This window comes from Cavia porcellus, unplaced genomic scaffold (assembly GCF_034190915.1).
Source record: "Cavia porcellus strain 051 isolate PalLab524CR breed Dunkin Hartley unplaced genomic scaffold, mCavPor4.1 scaffold_8, whole genome shotgun sequence".
Taxonomy (NCBI): Eukaryota; Metazoa; Chordata; class Mammalia; order Rodentia; family Caviidae; genus Cavia; species Cavia porcellus.
The window spans coordinates 59085383-59112631 of NW_026947491.1; the positions used below are offsets into that span (position 1 = coordinate 59085383).

The 27249-nt window shown below is 38.2% G+C and overlaps 1 protein-coding gene across 13 annotated transcripts in view; it reads right to left on the minus strand.

Moving 5' to 3' along the window:
• The window catches only part of Grip1 (glutamate receptor interacting protein 1), a 633384-nt gene that overhangs the window by 85710 nt on the left and 520425 nt on the right, over positions 1-27249 (minus strand). For 8 of the 13 annotated variants that reach the window (XM_063255091.1, XM_063255088.1, XM_063255086.1 and 5 more), the window contains 6 exons: positions 21417-21564; positions 19429-19598; positions 13610-13765; positions 12769-12924; positions 3427-3613; positions 2709-2854 (listed from right to left, as the gene is read on the minus strand). In XM_063255091.1, coding sequence (XP_063111161.1) covers positions 2709-2854; positions 3427-3613; positions 12769-12924; positions 13610-13765; positions 19429-19598; positions 21417-21564 — 963 coding nt within the window. The remainder of the gene's footprint in view (positions 1-2708; positions 2855-3426; positions 3614-12768; positions 12925-13609; positions 13766-19428; positions 19599-21416; positions 21565-27249) is intronic. The other 5 variants (XM_063255092.1, XM_063255096.1, XM_063255090.1 and 2 more) reach the window with 3 other exon arrangements.

Consider the following 27249-nt stretch of genomic DNA (forward strand, 5'->3'; position numbering starts at 1 on the left):
ATCAGACAATATAATTTCCTTTGAGTAGTTTCTTTCCCTTTAACTACACCTATTGTAACTTTTGGATCTTATTCATTCTTTCAATTTCTTATACTAGCAAGCCAATATGGTGTTTACACATGAGTCTGATTTATTTCACTTATGAGTAGGGTTTCTAGATGTATTCATTTACCTATAAAAGCCTTGAGCTTATCATTCTTTATGGCTAAGTAGTATTCCAATGCATAAAAATATATCTTTTTTTAAAAAATTCATTTCTCAGTTGATGGGCATTTAGGTTGTTTCCAAAATCTGGCTATTACAAGTTGTGCAACTATAAACATGGATGCATATGTAACGCTGTGATATGATGTTTTCAGTTCTTCTGGTAAAATACCCAGAAGGAGAATAGCTGGGTCAAATGGAACCTTTAATCCTAATTTTTTTTAGGACTCTCTATACTGATCTCCACTGATTTTATCAGTATACATTCCCAAGAACAGTATTTCTTCACAGCCTTACTAGCATTTATTGTTGGTTAATTTCTTGATGTTAGCCATTCTTTCTTGAGTAAGATGATATCTCAGTGTTTTAATTTGTATTTCTCGAATGCCCAATGGTGTAGAGGATTTTTCCATGCATTTATTTGCCATTTGTATTTATCACCGCCATCTTTGTGAGAGATCTGACTGTGTAGACAGTCCTTTGCTCACTCTGGTGGAAGGATCTTTACCTCTACTTCACCTCTCTGCCTTGAACCTTGGTTCACATTCCCTGAAATTCTAAGTTTTAATCTGTCACTGTCACTGTGACTTCAATGTTCTCTGCATTACCTTTATCAAGTGCTTTTTCTCACTCTGTGCATTTTTCTTCCTGAAGACCCATAGCTCCTCTAAGTCCTCACTCTGTCTATTAGGCGGATCCTTTGTTGACTCTCATCCTTCTCCAACTTGGATTCTTTTAAACATCGGCAGTATAGTGTAAGGGCTGGAGTGTGCCCTTTGGAGCTGGCCTTCTTGGGTTTTAATGCTACCCTTCCCACCATTAACTTTGTGTGCCTCAATTTTCTCAGGACATAATAAGATAACCTCTGCCATTGCTGTCACATGGATTAAATGATCCAGTGCACACACATTGTTCAGGAACCTGACAGCCCATAGTGTACCAACTTGGTAAAAATTATCATGATAATGATTATGCAATTACCATAATTATTCATCTGCTCTCCCAGCAATAATTTGAACTTCTTTGATGCATACTCTTATTCTGTTTAACCTTTCCTAGAAGTCTTAACCTAATCTTATTTTTCTGTTCTTCTACCTTGGCAGCTAAGATTTATTTTAAAAACAGCAACAGACACCAAACTGGATGGGCATGGTGACACACACTTGTAGCTCCAGCACTTGGGAAGCAGAGGCAGGAGGATCGCCGTAAGTTCGAGGCCAGCCTGGGCTACATAGTGAGTTGAAGGCCAGCCTGAATTATATAGCGAGACCTTGTCTCAAAAGAAACAAACATAGACACCAAATCAAAACAAACAAAAAATAATAGTAAAAAACCAAAAACCAAAAAATCCTATTTATCATACAGATTGATACTGCTATAAACTTAGAACTTTCCAGCCTCAGCTTGTCCCCCCACCTCCCCCAGACTGCTTTACATGCTTTTGGTTGCTTTCTTACCCATTCCCTTGAGACTTCAAATTACTGTCACACGTCACACTTGCCTCTCACCTACTGACCTCTCACCTTTGTGTTTGATGGTTCTTACAGGAGCCACTTAAACAGAGCCAAAATGTATTTATATGCTCACAACTTTTTCAAAGGTGAGATGCTTTTCCCCTCTGCCTACTTTTGTTCTATAAAAGCTTTTCCTTCTCATTCCTTTGGGGACCTGAGCCCACAGTGTACGTCCTCTCTTACTCATTTCAGGCTCCAACATGCTCAGATCTCTCCCATGTTAACAAAACAACGAAAGGACACTCCTCTGAACTACAAGTTTCCTCCGATCTGCTGTCCTGTCTCCTTTCTCTAAGGTTGCCAAATGTCCTCTGGGACAAAAATTATCCTATTTGAGAACTACTGAATATGGGATAAGCCAATATAAAACAGGAAAACTAGTATATAATGAAAAATGGCAGAAATTCTAAAAGGAAGAGCCCACAGTAGCCTCCAGTCTTTGTATTTAAAGTTGAGTTCAAAGTATCTTGCATTGCAAAAATCTTTACTGTATTAAGATAGTCTTGAAAAAAAGTTTTCCTTGTCATTTTTAAATGAATGTCTAATGCAATTTTTCCCTAACATTAAAGATAAAATGTTTGCCTAGTGGGCTTGTATCAATTCACCTCATAAATTTTCATCGTTCTTTACATAACTTTCATGTGCTTTCTGAAGTAGGCAGGGTCAAGCAGACTTTCCTTGTTTTTGAGAATCTGGATTCTTTGGGGGGGGGGGAGGGAGTTAGAAAGAATAAAGGCTACACGACTTTTAAAATCATCTCCACAGTGGTTATTACTTAATCCATTTGTCACATTTATTTTCAGTTGTTCTTATGGTAACATTTTAATGAATAATACAAAACCAATGCTCAATTCAAAATGATACCTCAAGCCTCTTAAACAAAAACATGTTTGCTATATTAAAAAATAGTTCCCTCTTGGCAATATAACCCATATAATTCACATGCAGCCTACTACAAACTGTGCCTCTGACTTGAGATCCAGACTGTACCTGCAACATCAAATTCGATTTCCAGTGTGACCTTGCTCGTGATGGAAGAGTTTCTGAGGAGCTGATTGGCTTCCTCGAAGGTGCTGTCTTCAGTTGGAATCCCATTGATGGCCATCACTCTATCTCCGATCTGTAGCACTCCACATCTAATTTAGAACCACATGTTATAAATTGTAGGCGGAATAAGTAATCGTTAAGTTGAACTTGTCAAATCTATCTTGTTTCATCCTTGTAAAACAGTACAACCATTTGGTTTTATTTACTCAATCCTATGGACATCACTTTAGGTAAACAGCAAGGTCTTGTTTTTTATTTCATAGTTACAACTGTAGGCAATGAAATCCCACAGTATTTTGGAGAAGTAATTAATAATTCATAACCACAGTATTGTTATAATCTAAACTGAGTCAGTGTACAGGGATGGTGAATGTATGGCAGAGAAATTATGCACTTCAGATTTTCTTGGTATGGAATTTTTCCTTTTTAATTATTGTAGCCTCTAGTCTCCTGATAGACAAAATCTGCTAGATAAATGCATCCATGCTCATAATTCTTCTCAAATCTGATCAAGAACATAAAATTTTATTGTCAGAACAGAGTTCATTACATCTTGCATTTCCTGCACTGAACCACTGCATAATTTATTAGCCATTAAAAGACAGACAGCACCAGAAATGCAGAGCAGAAAAAAAAATGCTGTGAAACAAAAGTGTCTCACCTTTCTGCTGGGCTGTCAGCTTCAATATAGGAAATCAAAGGTGGAGAAGAGAGAGTTTCTGTGGCAAACACGCTGCCCTGCAGTTGGATTCCAAATCCCGTGATGGGATCTGCTGTCAGCACAACCTCTGTGGTTTCCGTGTGAACAACTTGTCCAGCCAATCCCACTGTGCTAGAGGCTAAAGACACTAGAAGGATAAACGCATAAAAGAATCACTTTAGATTTAAGCAAATACCAGGAATACCAGCATTTCTGAAATAAATCATGCCCCCCTGAACAAGAACTCATTGGCATTTCAGGAGGTTTGAATTTTGGCTTTCCAGCAAAACCTCTGGCCGGAGGTGAATGGGATAAGTGAGTCTTCCAGGATTTGTCATGTGTCAGTTATAGTATCAGTGAAGCGTCTTCTGTCCTCCTACCCTTCAAAATATGAACTGTCGTAGGAGCTGGAGGAAAAGGACACCCTCAGGATCAGGGTTTGTGAATTCTAGTGTTGGCTCTATGACGGAGCATCAGCTGCCAGGACCTTGAGCGAAGCTATTTCACCTGTGTGTGTTTGTTCTATCTAGGGAAAGGGAGCTGGTCTAATGGGTTTTCCACTTGAGCCATCTGTGCTTGAGCTTTATTGACTTTCTATAAACCAGTCAGCTTTGAGCCTTGAGAAACATTAACCGAACACTGGCCCCAGAAGTGGTGTGGCTGTGATGGTTCTCAGTCTTCCTCCGGCACTGAGTGGGCACAATGGAATCATTAGCCATAAGTTCTTCCTGCCCTCAGTCTGTGTGCTTCCTACTGGGCCTCCAGTTTCTCTGTTGTCTCCTATTTCAATCAGTTCTCTAACATTCATTTGAGCCCCCAGCCAGATCTGCCTCTGTCTCCATCTCTCCTCTTCTCCTCTTTGCTTCGCTCTTCTCTCAGCTTCCCTTCTGGTCTCCTTTCTCTATCCCTCTTCACCCCCAGATTTGATCATGAAAGGACCACTCCATTCCTGGAGGCGTCTCTTAGTGCTGCCTGCTGAATTCAGCCACCTGTATTCTCAGAGAAAGCTCTCTGCCTCCAAGGCTTCATGCTGATATATCTCTTTCTTCAAAAACTTATCTTCTAGCATCATTACTTTAATTGAAACCTAATGACACCAGAATCCCTCCAATGACAAGCCATTTCTTTTACTCCTAGGTGGGACCAGGAAAGAGAAATTTTCACCTTGCCCCCTGCATGCAGTACTTTTTCCCTCCAATGACTTCTATTTAAATCTCTTGTTCTGTACTTATTTCTGCTTTGCCTCACCTTCAAACTTATACTTTCTACTTTTCAAAATTCCCTATTTCCTTGCTGAATTCAGGTCTTCAGTCCTAGTTTACTAACCCGGGGCTTTCAGTCCTCTAACCTGGGGCTTTTCCCTGTCCTCATCATGATGTCCTTAGCACGCTGGCTTTGTGGTTCTTCAGCTGCGTCAATCTCTAAGTCACCAGTAATTTCATCGTACTTCAGCTGTTGGTGCAGCCCATCTCCCTTCAAAGTGCACACATTTCCACGTTCTCAGTGTCTGAGTCCCCCTCATCACACATCCTTTATTAGTCTTCCAGGATCTTTGCCTCTCACACTCCACGTGGAGCTCTGAGGATCATTTCAGTGATGCATTTGCTACTCTCAGAGATCCTTAACCCTCCCGTGCTGTACTCCTGTACACCACACTATCTGGCAGTACTCAGCCAACTCTACGATTGTTACTAGGTTGCTGAAGGATGTTAGAGAAAATCACTATAACTTTACATTATTTTCTTTTACACCCTAGAATCCTTTGTAGGGTAATATTTTGGCAACTCATTTGATTTCTTATAGTATTGATTTCAAACATTTCTTTCCTTAAAGGATCAAACTTTATTCTTTATTTCATTTCATACAATAATGAAGAGATCCAACCACTCTGAGAAGTATTCCTTAAATAAACTTAATTTCAACTTCAGTTTCTCTGAACCATCAACCATTCTCCTTTTCTGTCACTTCTGACGTAAGCATCCTTTTATCTCAGGGCTAACTCTTCCTTTTAGTTATTTTGTAAAGTGTTGTTTCCTTTCTCCCTGTCTGCAATTTTGTGCCACACAGAGCCTTTCTCTTGCTGCTTTTTCTAACAGTTCTCACCCACTTCTCTACCTTTGATTTCTATTGATTTGTACTGATTCTGAAAGGGCTTCTGTAATCATTCTTCATTATTTCCTGGAAGTGTTCCAGTGATGATTTTGTAATAGCCAAAAATTGATGGCCTCATCTATTCTAGCGGTTCTGCAGTGACTGGCTTTAGGGAACATCTTGTTTTTTCAGAGTTGCTTTCTAGTTTCTATGAAATTTATTTCTTAGTTTACATTTTCATTCTCTGCCAGTTCCTGTGCGTTCTTCTGTGTATAAAACAGAGACTCAAATGCATTTATGTCTTAAGGTTCCTCATCTGTTTCCTCCTTCACCTTCTATGTGCCTATAACATGAGCTCTCCATGCATTTTCTCAACTCTACCTTACGTCTTTTCAAGTCTCAGTGATGAACCTCTCCACTTTGTAGACACTCTATCTGTAAATATCTTCCATCAGCTTCTCAAAGATAGTGTTTCTAAAATTAAGTAAATCCCCTTCCTTTCCTCTATTCCTGTGAGATTACCATGTTTATGGTCTTTCAGGCTTGAAATCTCAAAGCACCTTTGACTTACGGTTCTCTATTATCTCAGATTCCACCAGCTGCTAAGTTCACACAAGATGCATAGGTCTTCTTTTACCTTTTTATTTTCAAAATATAATATTTCATTATTTTTTTTAATCACGTATTCTAATACTTTTCAGGGTCCTCTCATGCTTGGTGCTTTGTAGATATTATTACCAGATAAACTTTTCCTTCATGATGAGCCCCAACTTACATGGTCCCCTAGAACAGAGCTTCATCAGCACTAGAACACATGATTGTACAGATATCCTGAGTGTGTCCTGGTCTGGTATCTTATCTAACATAGCTTCAGCTTATCACCAGTTTGGACTTTCTAATAGGCAAAGTTTTGAATGATTCAATGGATCTCATTTTCTATGAAACAAATATTTCAATTTTAGCAGTGCATGCAAAATTCTTAAGATCATCTTCTCCCACACATTCAGTCCCAAGTTCTTCCTTCCTCTCTCCTGTGTGCCATGCTCCAGGCCTGTGTGCACACTTTTGTGTATTAGAATATCCTGTGCCTTCTGATTTGTTAGTTCCTTCCCTGGCTTTTCAATGTCCCTTTATCTGATAATTCTAAATGGAATTAAGTATTTACTTTTCCACATTTCTAACATATCCTCCTTTTCAAGTTTTTATCAGGTTTTTATGTGGTTGCTTCTCTGTCCACTTGATCCTGAATTCTTGGAATGTTGGGGCCAGAGCTTATTATTTTTGAGATGTTAATTCATGGAGCTTTCAATAAATGCTAAACAAATGAGGAATTAATCAATTTTTGTACTATCATCTATATTTTCCTTCCTGGATCTAACACATCACGTAGAATGTGCTGAGTAACCATAAATAATTAGAAGTCATTATTCAGGACCCAGGCCTTTATGTTTTTAAAACATGGTAGATCATTGTAGCTCACAGGGTAAGGCAAGGTGAGGCGGGTTATTTGTCTAGGAGGAAAAAAATTGGAAAAACACCCTACTTTTCCTTGAAAGGAAACAGTATCATCATTCTCTCTCAGCTAGATTACAGATAAAGTAGCCTGTAATGTGTATATTAGAAGTATTCTCCAATCCTAGGCTTTGTATACAGGGAGGCCAATATCTGACACAGGTACTATCATATATTAATTCATATAATTTTCTATGTAGCTTTGCTGATGTTCAGTGTACTTTGTACGCCATGTTATACTTTTTGCTATTAGTGACGCAAACCCACTAGTCACTTAGAAAATATGGTTTTGTTGGTAGAGATCTAGAGAACTGTGCCTCTTTCCACTTTTAACAATGTTGGGGCATCATCTCCATGTAAGGTTACTTCTAGTCACCTTCTAGGAAAGCTTTTGAATTCTAACAGCAATGTTTCTGCAATGGTTGATACACTGTGTCAACTTGAGAAGTTTAGCTAAGTGACTCAGCAAGGAGCCAGGGTCTTTTGTAAACATCCTTATCCTGTGCAAGAGGAGGGCAGGGAGATGGTGTGATTGCCACACCCATCCTGGGGTGGGGTCAGGTGGTAGCCTGCAAACAATATAAGAGAGAAAAAGAGGCTTGTTCCCCACTTCCTTGTGCCCCCACACTTTATTCTTGCTTTTGTTGTCTTCTGCTATGTTGAACTGTTTCCCCTGTGCCATGCCACCCTGCTTTGGAACTAGTTGATTATGGACTGAAACCTCCACAAACTGTGAGCTGAATAGCTCTTTCCTTCCTTAATTTAGGGTGTTGGGAATTTTGTCCCAGAAATGAGGGAAAAGTAACCAAGATAGCATTCCTTTATGTGAATCTTTCTATAGGTTCACATCACTATTTTTTCCACTCAATATCTCAATTTGATTTAGACTTTTGAGACTACTGAGTTAAAAGCTGTTTGAAAAATCATCCTTTTCCCATCTCCATTAAGAAATAACCAGGAAGAAACAGGTCAAGTGAATAGAAATAGGTGAAAGTAGATTAGAGAGAGTGAAGCCCTCAAAAGAGAGACCTCCTGTAATTTTTTGAAAGGCACAGTTGAGGAATTAATTATACTCTTTAGGTTTTGGAAATATAAGTAAGAAATGATGGTGTCATTACTTCCATATGCTCTACCTGTGAAAACTTGATGTGATAAAAATTACTAGCCAACTTAATTTAGGACTTAAAGTAAATTTATGTTATAGATTGCTTTTGTAATTATATAGTTATAATTTATATCACAAATATATGAAATGAACTCTAAAAGGCCCCTAACATAACGGGGTCTAGTCTTTGAATGTGTAAAGTTTCATTCGAAATTGTATTGATAACATATATATCAGAGTCTTAGAAACCATTACCAAATATGAAAAAGATAAATTTTAGACTTACAGATGAGAAGTGAAAACAAACAAACAAACAAACAAACAAAAAAAACCCAACATTACTCGAAGGAGAAAAAAGATGAGCTCAATTATCGGCTTCTATTAATGTGGTCAACAAATAAAATAAACATGATTATAATCCTCTACTTGAAAGTTTGTTTGATAAATTCCCCTTCCCATAGCAGATACTCCAGTGTGGTAAGCAGTCAGCAACAGGCTATGAGCTCCTGGCAGTGTTTCAACGTGTCTACTTCTACTCAATGTGAAGACAAAGATGACTGAAATGCTGACACGTCTACATTTGAGTCTGGCTCCCTGGTGTGTGTCCAGACTGTGTTCAGGATTCATGTCTGCTCTTTGTGTTCCCATTCACAAATCCTAAAAGTTCCATTCATAGCTCTTTAGGTTTTCAGGGAATGACCACCCCCCCTGCCAATTCTTATCTTTTCAGGGGAAATCAAAGATAGCCAATGATTTTCAAGCTTTGGACTCTAAAAGATGAAAAACCCTCCACATTCAATTTAGGAGGCTGTTTACTTTCAGACATGACAAGCATTTAAAAAGTGTAGAGGGTGAGGCCCTGAAGGTTTACTAATGTAATGTATTTAATTATTTGACCTTGTAATTTGACATTCCTGTCTCACTAGGCCAATCTTTGGTAGACTCACCACACTACAGGTCATGTGGTTCAGTTTGGAAGGGTAGGACAGGTGGTGGATATCTTCCTCTCCAAATGGGGGTGGGGTGGGGAGTGAGGCAGCTTCTAATCTTTTTTTCTTGTCTTTTTCGTACCAGGGATCAAACTCAGGACTGCCTGCTTGCAAGGCAGGCGCTTATGCCGCTGAGCTAAATCCCCAGCCCCCTCAGCTTCTAATCTAAGCCTCTCCCTTTGAGGGCTTCCTGCACAGTCACTTTTCAGATAAGCTGACTTTTACCATTAGCTGTTAGTGGAAGGGACTATAAAATTTGTTAGTTTTAAACAATTTTCTCACTTTCACCCTTTCTAGTAGTAGTTGACGATAACCAAAGAAGTAAGGAGCGTTCTGGAAATGTGTTGTTCTAACTTCTGCGATTTGCTGCAATTCAGAAAGTCTGGGAAGAAGCGAAGCCTACAGGGCTCTGTGTATAGAAGCAGAAAGGAACGAGCTGGAGCCGCTGCTTAGTCATCCTGCCATGACAGGCGGATGGTGGGGTTGTGGAAGGAACTGTGTCCTCCGTGGAAGACAAGAGGACAGGAAGGGGTGTGACAGAAAGGCAGGTGAGACTCAGAGACAGGAGGACAGAGCTTCTCTATGACAGGACTCTCCAACCCTTGCAGGGCTTTGTGAGTTCAGGATACTCATTGCTCTCTCCAAGAAACAAACATAACAGTTCTTTGTTTAATCCTCACATAATATTGTCATAGACCATCTGTATTCCCCTTTGGTCAATGATACACAATGTTTTCATACTTATGTAAGAATATTTTATTCTTTTCTGGCTCTGTCCTTACTTTGCACTGGAAATACACGCGAGTTTGTGTGTGTGTGTGTGTGTGTATGTTTTTTACAACCTCTGGTTTCAACTCATCACCAATTCAGCAGAGATTTTTATTATATTTGTGACTTCTACCACGATTCACCATCCATACAAATAGCCTGGTTGCTATAGAAACATAAGTATTAGAAAGTGGGCAGCAAATGGTGGCACAGAATAAAGACATAAATAAAACAGGAAAAATAAACCAGGGTGTAATGAAAATGGCAATAAAATTTTTATTCTCAGTTACTTAGGAAGACCTTTACACCTAAGATGACCATATCAAGTGTAAGCAATAAAAAAAAAATTCTCAATTTTTTCTACAGAATTTGGCAACTATCATTGTTTTTAAGTCTTTCTGAGGTAGAAATGAAAATACATGGCATTTGGAGCTTTATTGTTTGACTAAAATGCAAAATTATGATCTCCTCAACCATACTTAGTGGTGATCTGGTGTGCTTAATGTCTACAGCAAACATGAATGAAAAATGTCTTGAACTGCATTTCTGTTTATATTTCTCCTACATCGGAGAATAATGCGCTGATTCAAGAGAAAAATTATGACTTGGTTGTAGGTATCAATGACAGTCTGGCTTCAGTTTTGTTTCCTACTACAAAATTCAAGACATGTAAATATCAGCTTGTCATAGGCAAACATATTATCATACATTTATATTCACTAATGGCCTTAATTAACACAGCAAGTCTTACCTAGCACAAATAAATGGCTAGTCTCTGAAAAAGCACAAACATTATTTAATTGCTCTTTCCTGCTGAGGACTGTTAGCTTGTTTCTGCCAACGAGGAGTACGGCAGTGAAACAATTATATGTAAAAACATTCCGTACATAAATGTCCTTCTCAAACCCTGATGACGTTATAGGAAAGCCTAAAGACCTGTTACACCAAAAAGTAACCACTCTAGAAAATGTTTAAATTTGATAGTAATGTCACATGGGACAATTCATATTGAGGTATACAATAGATAAACTAACTACTCAAAATAGGTAATAGTGCCTGTGGTTCACTAGATATTGTTTTAGCAAGGATATACATGTGTGTGTGTGGACACAAAACCTCATAAAATCTTTACAGTTGCTTAGTGAGATAAGTACTGTAATTAGCCTCATTTTTAGCAGAGGTATAGAGAGTTAAAGAAATCTGTGAAGATCTTACAGTTAGAAAGTGACGACCTCAGGATGACAAACCTGCTGGGTCTAGAGTCTATCAGTGATGGTGAACCTTTTAGAGCTTGCTATGGAGTGGGTACCATAGGTTCTGCACCCCTGGTAGACTCATAACCACCTCACTATGTTGCCCTCAACTACTTTCCTCCTGTAGTAGAGTTTATTTTAGTTTCAGCTAAGAATTGAGTGAAACTCTAGATGCTCCTTGTTCAATCTTCTGTTTTCTAATTTCAAATTTGTCATTTTCATATACTAAAGTTGAAAATTTTCCTTATATTCAAAAGGACGGGTAAGTCAAAATCATGAGTACACCACAAAGCTCTATCATTTGCTATGCTTTTCTTTGTAAAGAAGCCTTCAGGTTCTTATAATTATATCACTTTCCCGTGTGGATGACAGATGGTGTCTCACAGTGTTGGTGGCCTTGAAGGGACTGGTGAGAGATCCTGCAGTGTCAATGAATCTCTGGCAAACAAGATGAAGAGTCAAAACATAACCACTCCCTTCACAAGAATATGCTCTTGTCAATACCAGCCAGGACGTATCTAGGTTTGGTTTTATTCAAGTAACTAAGTAAGTGTTCCTTATTTCTTTATTTCCCCAGCAAAGCAAGAAAAGAGACTCCCACCTTCTTTAGGTTTCGTTACAACAATTAGCATCGCATTCACCAAAAAAGGTACAGTGCAAGACATACACTTCTCTAATCTAGGATCAGAGCTAGTTGGAAAGGTAAGTATTCTGTTCTTCTCAAAATTTTGTGAGTATGATGAGGATTATGATCTTCCTCAACAGACACTTACAATGCAGGAGTGATTAGGGTTTCTTCTCTGGTTAGGTATTCGATTAACTTTGTTTTGATACATACAGCCAGCTACCTCAAAGCAAGCAATCAACTTCATTTCCCAGTCTTGCTTACTCTGTATTGTGCGTGGCTGTTCTGGAAACTAATATTTTCAGGAATAATAGTTGTAGTTCCTACACTTTAGGATGCTTGCTATAAGGATAAGCATTCTTCTATCCTTAACCCAGTGCCATGAGTAATAATAAATAGATGTGAGAGAAGTGGTTCTCAGTGAAGTAGATTCATGAAGAAATAATGGAAATTTGGGGATTGAGATATAATTTGAAAGAAATGTTCAAACTAATCATTGTTTTTTGGGAGAGGCCAGTAAATATAACAGTGTGAAATTTATAACGTTAAATAAATGCATGAGATTCTTTTTGTTTTGGGTAGAGTTTTCATAAAATTGTTTTAGAGGAAATAAGAAAGTAAAAACAAAGATTTAAAAAGCCACCCAAAATATAAAGGAGTCTTATAAGAAAAAGCACATGTTTAGTTATGACATCAGAAGAGCAAGAAAACAAATCTCAAATAAAATGTTGTAGTAACGTAGTGTGAACTAATTCAGTATGGAGTTATATTTGATGCAATCATCATTTAAATTATGAGTATCATGTCATGGTTTTCGGCCCAGAGCTTTTGGCTTCTTAGTATCTGCCTGGTCATTCAAGTCCTTGAAATACTCTCCCCATAAGTTTTAGTATGTCGGACTTTGATGCTCATACCTTTGCTGCTGCCCAAATGACTACAATTGGATAATGTTTCACTTACGAGAGCTTTTGAAGTCTTTCTTTTTCAGTCTCCTCCTCATCATGGTTCCACGTGGGCTAGTGGAGTAGAGGCTTCGAGGTAAAGTCCCCATGTTCAGAGAACTCAGGCTGTATGCACTCATGGAGGTAGGAGAGAACGATGAAGACACCAAAGCTGCTGTAAGAGAGTAAAGACTTGGCACAGAGCATTCACAGGCAGCACGAGCCTGCCACCCTTGCCAACAAGTAACAACCCGGAAAGCACACATCAAGCAGAACAATGGTTAGTAGCTACCCCACCAGACAGACAGCAGGCCTGAGGAGCAGTGCTCTAGAATCCCAGAGTGGCAAGCATTTGTAAGTACTGAGGAGCAGTGGGATTCCTCCACAGCACATGGGGACACAAAGACTCTATGGATTTTGCCTTAGACAAAATACCGAGGGCTGGGGATTTAGCTCAGCGGCACAAGTGCCTGGCAAGCATGAGGTCATGAGCTTGATCCCTGGTCCCAAACGAAACAAAACAAAAACATTAAATCAAGTTTTTCTCCATGAACAACAACTTAGTGCTTCAAAGACAAAATCATTTTCATAATTTCTGACATAAATTCCAGAAGTGATTTCACATGCACAAAGATCTGTACTGAGCTGTTATTTGCTGCACCACCTATTACACATTTTAAATATTTACATCCTTAATGACATATGCTTTCTAATGAAATCAAAGAAGTCAGAAATAACATGCTACATATTATTAAAAAAAAAAACACGCAACATCCATGAAGCCAAAGATGCAGTGAATTAGAGGAGAAAAGGCTGAGCAGGATAAACCAAAAAGCGGAGGAGAAAGGCTGGAACATTACGAGGGCTGTTTGGAGGAGGCGCTTTCGGGAAGGTCAGGGCGGGCGCGCTGCAATGGTCAGGGTGGTGCGGACTATGGTGGTGGCCTACGTGAAGGCTGCACTGGTTGATGGCCCAGGAATCCCAGGAAAGTTGCCTGTCGCTCCTCTGAATTTTCACTGCCCACATGAAGTGATGATGAGAAATAAGGAAAACAAACACAGAATCAAAAAAAAAAAAAAAAAAGAAAAGAAAAGAAAAGAAAAGAAAAAAGGAAAAAAGTAACTGAATTGCACAAATTAAAAAAAAATAAGTAATGAAAATGAAAGCTGCTTGCAAAGGAAAAATTCCCTTGGCTTTCTCTTTTTCTCAGTGGTCAGCAAAACAGATGATTAACATCAGTAACATGGAAACTTTTCATCTTCCCAAGAATAAAGCGTGCCTTTCCCCAACTCATTTTTTCTCATTTTAAGATGAATATTGAATCAATTTCTAATCTCCCCTGTGCTTCACAGCAGAGATTAAAAACATTTTTTAACTTAAAAATCACTCTCATAAAGATCTATGGCACAGGGTTAGTAATTAAAGATTTGCAAATCCTGGCCAGTTAGCAGCACTTGTTTAGAGGAAAAGAAAAGAACGAACAATAAATCACATTGGTTCATGACTCTGTGGCCAACTAGTCCCACTTCACAATTTATTGCTGTGACATTTTAATTGCACTATGGTCCATCACTTGAACTTGATTTTTCTCAACAATAAACTGCTCTGATCATCTATCAGTATCAGAATCTTATTTGTATCCTGATTAATAAGGAGAAGATAAGGTTTCAATAAATTTTGACTTGTTTTGAGAAAGCATATTTCACTTAAAATATTTAATTTGTAAATTACTTCACATATTTTTATATTCCCTTAAGGAACCATAAAAATTTAATGATGATTACTTCAAAGTTTTGGTGTCCCTTTTAGTTTTTAAAAAGCATGTATCATGCTTTAATTGTAAGTTCAGTGTTAAGATTTGATTTTCTAAGCAGTGTTCTAAATTGTGAGTCATATTTTACACTATGCCTGATGGACAGGTTTTCATTAAGTAATCCAGAGGAGTTGAAAATAACTAAAATTTTATTGCCTGCTTTTATGATTCCATTGTTAGGAATCTTACATGTGAACTATTTTACAGTAGTCACTTTTGTGGACTCAAATACTATGCATGTATGAAGAGGGAGCCATTTAGATAAAAGTGATAACACCCACGAAGAAGGCTTCCCTGGCCTTTCTCATCTTAATGTCACCTGGAGGTTAGGAATGCGTTTACTCTGCAGAGCTGCAGTGAGAGTTATGCACGGAATGAGCTTGGCATGGTGCTGGTCCGCAGGAAAAAACAAATGAGCTATGAGTAATAATATTGATTCTGTCTAGTATTCTACCTACAAACCAAAAATAAAATGCCTTTTAAAGGAAATTGCAGTGTCTCTCACTCAATGAATTTAAATCACTAGACACTCAAGTTTTATGGGATTTGTCAGAAATCTGCAGAAAAACACTTTAGAGCCCCTGTAATTTTATAGTCCTAAATCAACTGGCTGTTTTCTTCTACCCCGCTGTGCTTTCTGGTTGGATTTCTCTGTCCTAGTTCAAGCCACTGTCACTTTCATCCAGATCACTGCAACATCCATGGACGAGGCTCCCTGAGTCACACCTGCCTTCGGGTATTTGTTACACAGCTAGGGTGATACTTTAAATGCAAAGTTAGATCATATCACATTTGTTTAAATTGCTTATCATTAAAAAGATTAATGAGTATGGTCCCTACTCATCTCTTTAGCTCCATGAGTAACACTGTCTTCAGTTTCATGTTTTAGCCATCTAGCCTTTTTGCCTGTTCTTAGAATAAGTCAGGCCTCCTTTCTGCCCCAGTGCCTTTGCATTTGTGAGTCTTACTCCAGTTGTTTGTAGGGTTGGCTCCTTTTCATCAGTTGGATCTCAGCTCAGATGCCACCTCCTTAGATAGGGCTGCTGCTGACCTCCTGGCTAAAGTACCTGCCTTTCCCATGTTATCAAACTGCTGTTTTATATCCTTTATGGGACTTAATACTGCAATATGTCTTGTATCTTGAAATAATTTGTAACTATCTTGTAATATATTTGTAATGCTTATCTCTTCATGCTAGGATGTACATGCCATAAAAATAGGAGGTATTCTGCTTGTCTTGCTCACTGGATATATCCTAGCAATTAGAAGTGTGCGTGAAATATAATGATTGGTGAAGGAATGAATCCATGAATGAATCCGAGAATGAACAAGAATATCATCCCGAGTGTCCACGTCCATACTGTGGCGGCACTTTCCTTTACATTGAAGACGACTCTAGGGAATTCCTTAGTGAATTCTCTTTCATCACTTTCATTCTACTTTGGGGGTGCAGAACAACACTCTTTAACAAGACGCAGTTATTGCTGGACCTGACTAATCTACAATCATAGCTGCTCTGTCTACTTTTAACAAAATAATGCTTCTGTATTTCAAATGAAGCCAGAATACCGTGAATGGACTTCAGAAGTTAACATCCACCCTTTTGATCAATTTATTTATTGTTTTGAAAGTCATGGGGCCTATATTAGTACTACAGAAAGAAAGAAAGGAAGAAAAAAAAGAGAAAGAAAAAAGAAAAAATTATTGAGCATTTATTGCATCCTAGTCTTTACCAGCTATAAGCAGGTGAAGTGTAGGTGACGGCCTGGAAGTGATGGTGGCTGATCCTGGACAGCAGAGGAGAAAACTCAAACCAGAAAGAGCACTGAGACAGAAGGAAAGGGCCAGTTGGTTTAAGGCTAAACCTTTCCTTGACTCTGAGCTATTATTAGGGACTAAACCTTCACAAATATGAAATAATTAAGACAAAAATGTTACAAGATTATGCATGAAACTGCATGCCATGCATTATGAACACAATCAATCTTCCATAAATAAAGTGGGACAAAGAGTGTCTATTTGAATGTACCATCCAAATCACTTGTGTTTTATAGTGCTCTACCTGCTACTCATATATAAGGTAAGTATTTCGGGAGTTTAATAATAAGAGAGTACATTTTTGGCATGCTCTTTCATTCTGTAAAGAACATTCAGAGGCATTCTCTTACTAGTGCAGTAATGATAACTTACCTCCACTGAGTCCTTGCTGTGTACATTCCAGACACTGTGCTAAGTGCTCTTTCGTGGATTAGCTTAGCTAATGCTCACAATACTCCAGTGAGGCAGCTCTTATTTTAACCCTTACCATACAGATAAAGAAGTTAAGGTAGAGAAAGCATGTGATTTGGTTAAGGTCTTGAATAGAGGAGCTAGAATTAAAGCTCTTCATGTCTGTTCCAGAGTCCCTGCCCTCAGCCACCATGCTACCCTGCAGGTATATCTAATTCCTCTATTCCAGAGAAATAAACAAAATGTTGAAAACACAAGGCCTTCCGTGTTGTTTCTTGGTGAAATCATTACTGCAGTCCTAAGAAGTATATGACATAGAAGGTTCTATTTTTTCCCTCTTTAATTGGATCCTTTTGCTCTGTCCAGGACAACTTAGAAAGGCAGTGAAAGCAGTTCTGGTGTCTTTCTTGGAGCTTACAGAGGAGGTATCCTTTTGGTACTGAATGTATCAAACCCAGTGACTCTGGTCAAATTATCTTTTGAAAGTCTCAGTTTCCTTCAATCACAATTATATTTCTCAATGATTCACAGTAGAAACAAATTTTAACCTCGTGGAAAACATTTTTATTTCCCTTTTCCCCTCCTTTCCTTCTTTTTTCCCTTACTCTCCAGGTGCTGGGGATAGAATCCAGGGCCTTGGATGTGCCAGTCAAGCCCTCTACCACTGAGTACATTCACAGCCCTGAAAACTTCTTCACTGTGAATGCTTTGCTACTATCAAAATTTTGGAAATGTGTAATTCCACCTACCCACGGGGTTAGAGAAACACTATCCAGACATCAGAGATCTGAAAAAATAACCAGAAGTTTCTTGTGGAAAAGGTAAATTATGTAAAACTTCACTAATACAAAATAGAAGTTTGAAAATTACAAACACAGCAAAACAATGTATTATTTTTCTTTTTCGACTGCGATTTAATTATGATTAGGAGTCAGTATTTATTTCTTCTTACAAATGCAACTATTATTTTAATGTAAAATGCAGGGGATATGTCTATGTGTTCAAGGAAGACAATGAACTCCTTTCAGCAAAAGTGTATGATGGGTTCGGAAGCTACAGTTACTTAAACTGTCAGCCTCCTACCCCCCAAATATAAATAACATCAGGTTTTCCACAATGAGGAAAAAATGTATTTGGCCATATATTTTAGTATTTAAATTTATTTTTTCAAACTATCTTCACAAATAGGTATTTAAAATTTCGAGTTGGAAACTATGTTTTGTACATAGGGCGAATAAAAGTTAAATTAATGAGGCTGCCAAAGGCAGCAACATTTTTAAAGGGTCTGTTACACATTTCCAATTCACTGATACCAGAATTTAGCAAGCAAAACACACTGCTGAAAAAGCACTACACCGACTGCATTCTGATACCTTCTGTGCTTCAAGTCTAAAGGCAACTTCATATTAATTTAGAAGAAGCTTAAAACAGTTTTAGAAACTACTCAGCCAGTGCTCAGGACAGGCCTGCAGAGGATACTGCTGGGAACACACATATCTCCATGAACGGCACCTTCCTGTAGCTCCTTAGCTTCACGATTCAAATGATGCTGATGCCTGTGCAGCATCGTTTCTCTACTCCAATGTGTAAAATTAAAATCCGATAAGGGTAACATTAAACTAGAGATTTTCATTAGCTCCAGGGCTAAGTTCCATTTAATTAAAAAGGTTGCATCCAGCTGACTCATTCAGTATGAGACTTATCTGCCCTCTCCTCTCCCCCTACATTTTTGTAACTGCAGAGAAGTGCAGTGCAGCTTAGATGTGGGAAACACATAATAAAAATGACCTCCTCGTAAGTGAAATTTCAATACTCAAGGACACTATGCTGTCTCTAAATATACAGAAATGTGTTGTCTCTTTTTAGTCACATGTGCTGATGCTAGGGAGGCTTCCTGTAAAGAAATGGGTAAGGAGAGAATTTGGTCTAAGGACATGGAGGACTTGGAACAAAAACCCCACTGGAGAACCTGGCTTCATTTGATTTGGGGCTTAAAATCCCTTTTGTTATGTCAGCTTTTGTTTAGACATGCCCAGGTGGAGGGCTTATAAAGTCTCAGCAGATATATGTAGCTTCCCTGAGTGACTCTTTTTACTGAATAGATGGAGCGAAAAATTCTGATTCTCCTAGGTGGGATGTTTCATCAGAAAGATCATTGTCATCATAAACAATCAATCTGGCAAACAGATTAAATATATTAAAAGTCAGCCCTTTATATCATTGGGTCCTCACAGTAAGTATTTGAAAGGTTTGTAATTAATATCAATTTTGTCTAAAAATGTGCTTTCCTGCTTGTTTTATCATTCATGTAGATTGGAAATTTAATACAAGTATTAGGAAGTTAAATCATTTCTCTTCTTGCTTCTCTTACTTTGCACCAGGTTTTTTTTTTTTTAATCAAAGAGTACCAGCCCATTCAAACGGAAGTTCTTTCAATTTTGGGCTTCCGTTAAATGACATGTGACTTGGGAAAAGGGGATTTGGATGATGAGGCAGAGTAAACAAAGATAACTTGCCATTTGGAAAAAAATGATAAAGGCAGAATCAAATTCAGTGTGCCACTGCTTCCTAACTCTCTGGATGAAGCAATCCCTGCAAGAGCAAGATAAAGCGACTTATCCGGAGAGCTCCTCTCACCGTGGTCAGGTCCCTTCAGGGCCAGGCGGGTCTGGTGGTGGGGAAGAATCTCAAGCTTGACCTGGTCAGTCGTGTTTGCCAGGAACTGGGTTGCTTCTGCCAGCGTACAGTACTCCATGCTCGTGCCGTCGATGGAGAGGATGTGGTCCCCCACGTGCAGCGCACCGCATCTACGGAAGGAGAAACCCAGGACAGTGAAGTGGCTTCCTCTTTGGAGTATGACTTTCATGTCCTTCATAGAATTTCACACAGTTTTCATTTACTTAAAAAAAAAGGAAAAGTTTCAGTAGTATAAGAAACAGTATTTGTCATATTGGTGTGCATCGCAGTGTTAAATCTTGTGGAGAATATAGAAAAATGCAAAGAAATGTTTTCTCTTGTCCTTGGAATAATACCATCTTAGGGGTCAGGGTGCTGCGTACTGAAGAGAAGTAAGCAAGAGAAGAGTCAGAGAAGGAAACTTTTCCCCTTGAGGTTTTTTTCTCCTAGACTTTTCTACTAACATGAATTGGTCAATACTCAGATTCTCAAGCTGTGGCTCACAGAATTGCAGTGGGGTCATTTTTATGTGTGAATGGAATGAACTGAAATTCAGTGATTACTCCCTCAGAATCCTTTCATATAAGCCCCTAGATCACCAGTACTTCATTTTTGTGTATGATTTTGTTATTCTGGAGTTAAACAGTTATTAGTAAAAAAGCTCTCAATGAGAAAGAAAATTATGCAGGAGTTGAGTGAGTAATAAAACCTGGCCTGCATGGTGAGTCGAGGGGAAAGCTGGGGGTGGGGCTAGCTGCTACATCTTGCTGAACTCAAGAGACTGGCTACTGGATGAGTTGAGAAAAGCAAACACAGCAGTCAGCATCCAGACGTACCAGTCAAGTGGACAGCTCCTTACACTGGTTACCCCCTGTGGAATGGGAAAAAACAGAGGGAGAGAATTAAAGCATCCTGCACCGCTGAGCTGGAGACACCCCTGGATCGACAGCTGCCACTGCTAAATGACTGCATGGAGGGCAGGGCTACAGTGGAGCTGTAGACTGACTGTACGGGGCTGCTGCAGGTCCCTGCACTACCCTTGGAGAATGTCCAGGCGGGCCGAGGGTACGTGGGGAATGGCTGGAAAGTACAGGAGACACTAGTCATCCAGTACATCTAAACATCTCCAGGGTGAATGGTCTGCTTCTCAAGACAAAAGCGTTTCAAGTCATCCTTACCATCTAAAAATATTCCATGTTAATTTACTTGGAGTGCTTCAGCTATGTGAATTGGGGATTTTCTTGCCAAGAGCTGCAGAATAATTTATTAGGTGGGAAGATGGGAAGACAGTCTCTGTCTCTGTCTCTTTCTCTCTCTTTCTTTTTTTTACCTTGCAAGTCTAAAATATTAATTGGGAAAATAAATTTTATTTTTATTGTGACTTTGGAATGAATGATGTTTTAAGAGACCTTGAAGGTTGTGAAACTGTAGTACTAATGTACTGTGAAAGTAGCAGGTCTGTCTTTAAAGACTGGATTATTTAAAAAAGTGTTCTATTTATTTAAGAAAAACAGGAATAAAATTTTATGGTAGCAGGATTTAATTGTTACCACTTCAAAAAACCCTATGGCTTCTCTGCATGGGACTTAATAAAGATCAGTTCAGCTATCCTATATCAAGAAGAGACAATTACCCCAGGAGACAGTAAGAGAACTCACTTTGGTTGCTTGGTTTTTTTCCTATTGCTAAAGGTCACACCAACATCTGGAAAAGTGACATTCCATCATGAGGTGTAACACAGGTAAATTTTTAAGTCTTAAAACATTAGCATGTTTTCCTAGTTGAAATTTATATAAAATGGTAGAAGAGCTGAATTTTTACTGTTTGTGTGGATATGTATGTGCTTGAGTGTGTGTATGCATATGTATGCATTACACATGTGCATACACATACAGGATTTTTAAACACACTGGTAAGTTTGAAAAGTAGGCACTTTCTACGACACTCACCTGTCTGCAATACTTGCAGATTTGATTTTGTCTATGACAATGACCTGTTTGTTACAGCACATCGAGGTAGTGAGAACAACTCCAAGGCTGGCACCAGGAGTTTTGGCAACTTCAACTAGCAGCGGCCCGGATGCTGTTGCCACAGTGTCTGTCAAAGAACATATTTCAGAAATTGAACAGATTAGCAAACAGACAAAAGAAAAAAGAGAATGTTTGCTTTAATGTTAGCTTGTTAATTTTACCCCTGAAGCTTAGGCTTTCTTCCATATATAATTCTCACAGTTAGTGTTACCTAAGGTCACCTCTTAGGGTACCTGGTCCACTCAGCTTGTATCGTAGCAATACGGTAATCTCTTAAATTAGGTTTCGAGTTTCACGTCAGTTGGGGTAATGTCTTATGTACCTTTATGTCCTCCACACTGCTACCATGCCTCACACATACTAGGTCTCTCAGTAAGTGCTTAAAAATTAATCAATTTAATAAATATCTCAACCTATTACATATAAGTAGATGTTAGGGTTGATGAAGAAAGGATAGACTGAAGAAAGGAAGAAAGAAAACAAGGGATGAATAGAACAATGAATAACAAATGATGGATAGATGGATGATGTCACTAATTTGTCAAATGGGAATAGGTAAACTACGTGCAATTTGTAAGCTCTTGGAACTTTCCCAATTCTCATTGTGATTCAGCATCATTGCCTGATCAGAAGCGACTTTAGATAGGCTTTGGTTTTGGTTTGTAACATTATGCATTCCTTCAATTTCCACTGATCAGTACAGGTACCAGTATAAACATCAATTCTCTGGAAGTTTTTTCAACTCATGATTTGATAATATGCTTTTCACCTGTGCTCCTAAATCCTGTATTAGTTCTGTTATAGAACACTGCCCTGCTGTCTTCTAATGGTGAATTTAGATTACATCTCTCCTTTGCCAGATTTTAAGCTTGTATTGAAGGCAGAGATTATTTTTGCTGATAAGAGAATTCTCAATGCGTGGCATAATAACTAGCACATAGGAGATAAATAATAGCTGTAGAATAAAGGCAAGAACAAATGAGAAAGCTTTTGATATAATTTAAAGCTCAGAAGAGAGTTGGTATATGGAAAAGGGTCTTGGACATGGAGTTAAAACATTTGTATTTAATTCTTATTTTCACAACACTGATTTTATAGACAGTTACTGAAATGTTCTAAGTCCAAATGCTTACTTGTAAAATGGTATTTTCCACAATGTTTATTATAATCAATGTGTTATATACTTAAAGTATTTTGATATGTATATACAATATTATTGAGATATTATAACTTCAAATATTTGAGTCATTCCATTTTTCAAAACTGTGTATTGGCCTATATTTTTCTTATTTTTCTACTGCTCTAGTGTTAGAGATTTCATTAATCAATTTTGTTTTCCACAAGTACATCTTCATCACCAAGGTAACACTCAGAGACAGTGAACTGGGAAATCTATTTTTCCGTGGCTAAAGCTAAGGTGATATGCACTAGTTCATGAAGATGAATGGTCTATGTGAAAGCTATTTTCAGTGTGAGAACAAGGTATTTCCTAAATAAGTTAAAGATGAGAATACATATGCCAACAACATACATATTCCAGTGCTACAGGTACTTGTGTTACATTTCCTAAACAATCGATAATATTGAAATAAATTAGTCTCTTTGCCTAAAAGGCAAAGAGAACATTAGAACCTGAATCTTTTTCTATCAGCTCCAGGGCAGAGTCTCACTAATAACAGCTGTGGGGAATCAGTGGTCTTAGTCTAACAAAAGGGACTTCTGATCTTAGGTGTTTATGGCTGTTTACCCCATAACCTGTGACTGACTCACCCATTCTAACTCTCTGGTGACAACCACTCTCTGGTTTTGTTCACCTTGTTGTATTAGGTGCTCTTGTCTCCTGACATCAGTCTAGAGCCTTGAAAACACTTTGCTTTTCTCTCCTTTTGCATTTCCTGCTTTGTTTCTGTCCAGTGCCTCATTGGTCATGGTTCTGTCCTGGGTCCTCCTTACTTCCATGGTAGAGTCAGTAGTGAGTGCCCGTGTGCTGTGTACAACAATGGTTTACACTGCACCTCCTCGACTGGGTTTCCCAATAAAGAATTTTAGATAGTTCTCAAAAGCATTGTTTTAGTAGAGCCCATCTCCCAATTCTGACAGATGTCTGCTGCTGAGCCAAGCATAACGTTCGTTGGTAACTTTATGTTGCTTATGGCTTGCTGTCCTTCTCATCTTGAGCAAGCCCCTGGAAGTCTTACTCCTCTGACCAAATCCTTCATGACTTCTGACTTACTAGGGACTTTTATCTCATTATGTTTCTGAAACTTCAAAATGACTAACTTTTTATTTTTCAGACCTCTTCCTATAGTCTTGTTGGATTTTAATAGGTTTGTGAGATGTCAATCAGTTGTTTTTCCTCATGGTTCTATCATGTCTAAAGATTAATCTGTTTTGCTTAGCAGATGAATGTAAAAAAGTTTCCATGTTAATTATCACTAAATATCTTGATCTTTCCATTTAATGCTACAAATGGAAAATTCCAGATCATGAAACTTGATTTTCATTCACAGAATTACATAAATATTGTATGAAATCACCTTCAGCTATGTGTATAAGGTATAATTGAAACACAAATAAATTTCACATTTATACTAGTGTTTTGTCCACAATATGTCATTATATACATGCAAATTTTCTAAAATCTGAAGAAAAACCCCAAATCTCAGACACATTGGGTCTAAGTATTTTGAGTAAGGAATATCCAACCTTTATTATGATTAAGTATCAGAGTTTTAAAACAGATTTTCTGAAGTTATTCCTTTTTCCTGACTCCCAGCTGTCAAAATATAGAACCTTATGTTTTTGTATAATTCTACTGACTCACTTGTGGTGAAGAATTAATATTAACTTTTAGAAAAAGAAGATAGGAACAAGGAATCAAGAAATCGAGGAAGAGGGTGCCAGGTCCTTTGTCACCACTGGTGCAGAGGGGAGGAAGATGGCTCAGCCAACAGAAACTGGAGTAGGAGTTGGTCTCTTTCTTATCAAGGCATTAAAAGAACAATGAGTGCAGTACTTTCATTTGCGGAAGCAAATGTGCAATTAATAAATTCTCTTAAAATTTAAAGTAGAAAGCTTCAGAACTCCCAGGGAAGTGAAATTTAATGGCATGGTTCAGGGAACAGACTGTGTGGCTCAGGCCCAGAAGCCTGAAGGTGGCCCTTGCTGTGCCACCAACTTGTCATGTGACTCAACCCATATTTCACATCTCATTTGTTCATTTGTAAAATGAGGAGCTAGTATAGCAGTACAAGCTCCCTCAGGGACAATCAATGAACCCACAGAGAAAGAATGATGTTAGGCAAGTAAGAGACAATTGTCCAGTTAGAGAAAATGAAGGAAAGGTAATCAATTTTATAAATACACAGAAGCTAGCCCTTCTAGCAAGAAACTCTGAAAGCTCTATCTCCTGATTCACAGATCACGCCAAATAGTGTAATGGCTAATGCCCTAGACATACGTTTATAATAGGATGCATAAGAGATTCCTTGATCAAAGCTGAGGCAACAGTAGTGAAAAGCAAATCAACGATGGTGTCTCCAGCAAAGAACAAGCTGGTATATTGTCTTACTCAAAGACAGATGCTAGGGTAGATGAGCTGGCTGCCTCACTTAGGTTTCTAACAAAAGCTAGATGTTAGACAGGTGGATGATGGTACGCTGGCATTTTATGCAGGTGTCTAGAACCAAAAAGAAAAAATAGATATTTATCCAGATAAAAGGCCACCAGTCCATAGCCTCAATGAAAGGCAGTAGGCTGACTGCAAGCTCAGTTGCTATTCATGCAACAACATAAATTTTAAAATTATTTTAATGAATGCTAAGTATATATCAGGCACACTGAAGGGTACTAGGAATTTAAAGATGAAAATGTAGTGTCCCTTCTATTAACCCTTGGGAATCCCATGTCAAGAAGCAAGGAGAAGGGTGGAACTATTTGACTCTACTATAAAAATATATTCTCATGAACTTTCTAGTCATTTTTTTCCATTTTTGGTTGCAGGATACATAATGCTTGTAATACTCCCTTCTCTCACCTCACCCAGTAAAATATTTAATACTGTAAGGTCAAAATCATTAGAAACGCTGGTTATCTATTTGGATATGAAATTTGTGTTTCTCAGAACATGACTTAAACATGCCAGAAGGGTCAAGAGATCCACAGAAAGTTGGCTGATGTTTCTTGTGCTTAAAAACTAAAGAAAGGCAATCATTATTACCAAATAGTGATGGCAAATATCAAAGGAATGGCAGTGAAAGATGAGCAACATGAGCTGGCATGGTTGGGATGAGTTTATTAACATGATACAAAATTTGATCTGAATGTTTTTTGGTGGACTTCATTTTAATCGGTCCTAGGAAAGCAACAAAACTATTTTAGGCAGCACTGCTTTCCAGTATTACCCATGTGGCAGTTACTTTCTGCATCACAGAAGGGGATCTACAAAATGTTGGCATTTAATGGATCATTAGCCTCTTCTGGCAACTGTTTTCCATAATAAATATTTCCCCACAACATCAAGGAGCACATACTACCTTATGATATGAAGCCTGTTTTCCTAGCCGCTAGCCAATCGTATTCACAGAGAACCTAATGAAAAGTAGGGCTGATAAAGCCCTAGCCTTATTTCAAAATGTCTAACGAGATGTGTGGGAAAAATAAAAATAAGCAGACAGGGTGGATGAATGGGTGGGGAACTCTTATTTAAGAAAATGCAAGAGAAAAAAATGGAATGTGTCAAAACAAGGAAAATAAACAGAAGAAAAATCAGGAAGAAATAACCAAGTGCCTGTCTCTAGACAGATGATTAGTTTATTCTGCTGATGAGAAGTATGGCTGAAAAAGTGGCTCATAGAGACATAAATTATTCATGGTTAAAGACATCTCAGTCATTAAGATATTTACACCACGAGTGAAGCCCTTGCTCGCTGTTGATTTATGAGCTATATAATTACATGAGATACGCTGATGACTGTTTGCATGGGAAACATTCTAGATTTTTTATTTTGTTAATCAGTTTTCCGACTTCTGAGCCTTGCATTGCAATAAGTGTTAAGACTTGATTAGAACCTCCTGCAAATAGAAGAGAGACCACAAGGTAAATCACCTCTGCTTGCACATTCCTTCAGAAAAAGTACCTTTTGGGGACTTTTTTGACTTACCCATTTATTAAAAAGTGGTACCTTGTTTCACAAATGCTTTTGTTTGCAAACAGTTTGGTCACCAACAGGAGCACCTTGGAAAATTTGGTTTTGTTTGCAAATTCTGCGTTGGTTAACAAACACAACTGCGGCCATCTTTCTTGCACAGAAAAGAAATGGCCATCTTTTCCAGAATCATAGAATGAATTAAGTTTGTGAACTGAGGCACCATGGCATTTTAATGAATGATATTCAAGTAATGTTTCTAATAATTTCAACCCTTCTCATATAAGCAAAAATGTCAATGGATTTTTTAGTTTAAAAAATTGTCATTTCTTTTATTATTGTGTTTAAAATATAATAGTATTTAGGAAATACTCATATGAAAGTGCACCTTCTATGGTAACGTAAGCTCCACCCTAAATCCTAACTGTTCTGGAAGAGGTAAAAGAGAAACTGGAACATTTACTGCACTGCAGGAAGAGGTTAAAGCATATGACACTGATAATACGCCCCATACTTGATGGAGTTTGTATAAAGTATTGTTGCTGGAGAACCAGCCATGCGGGAACTTGGGGGCTGACCAAGAAAGCAAGGAGCCATCCTTCCTG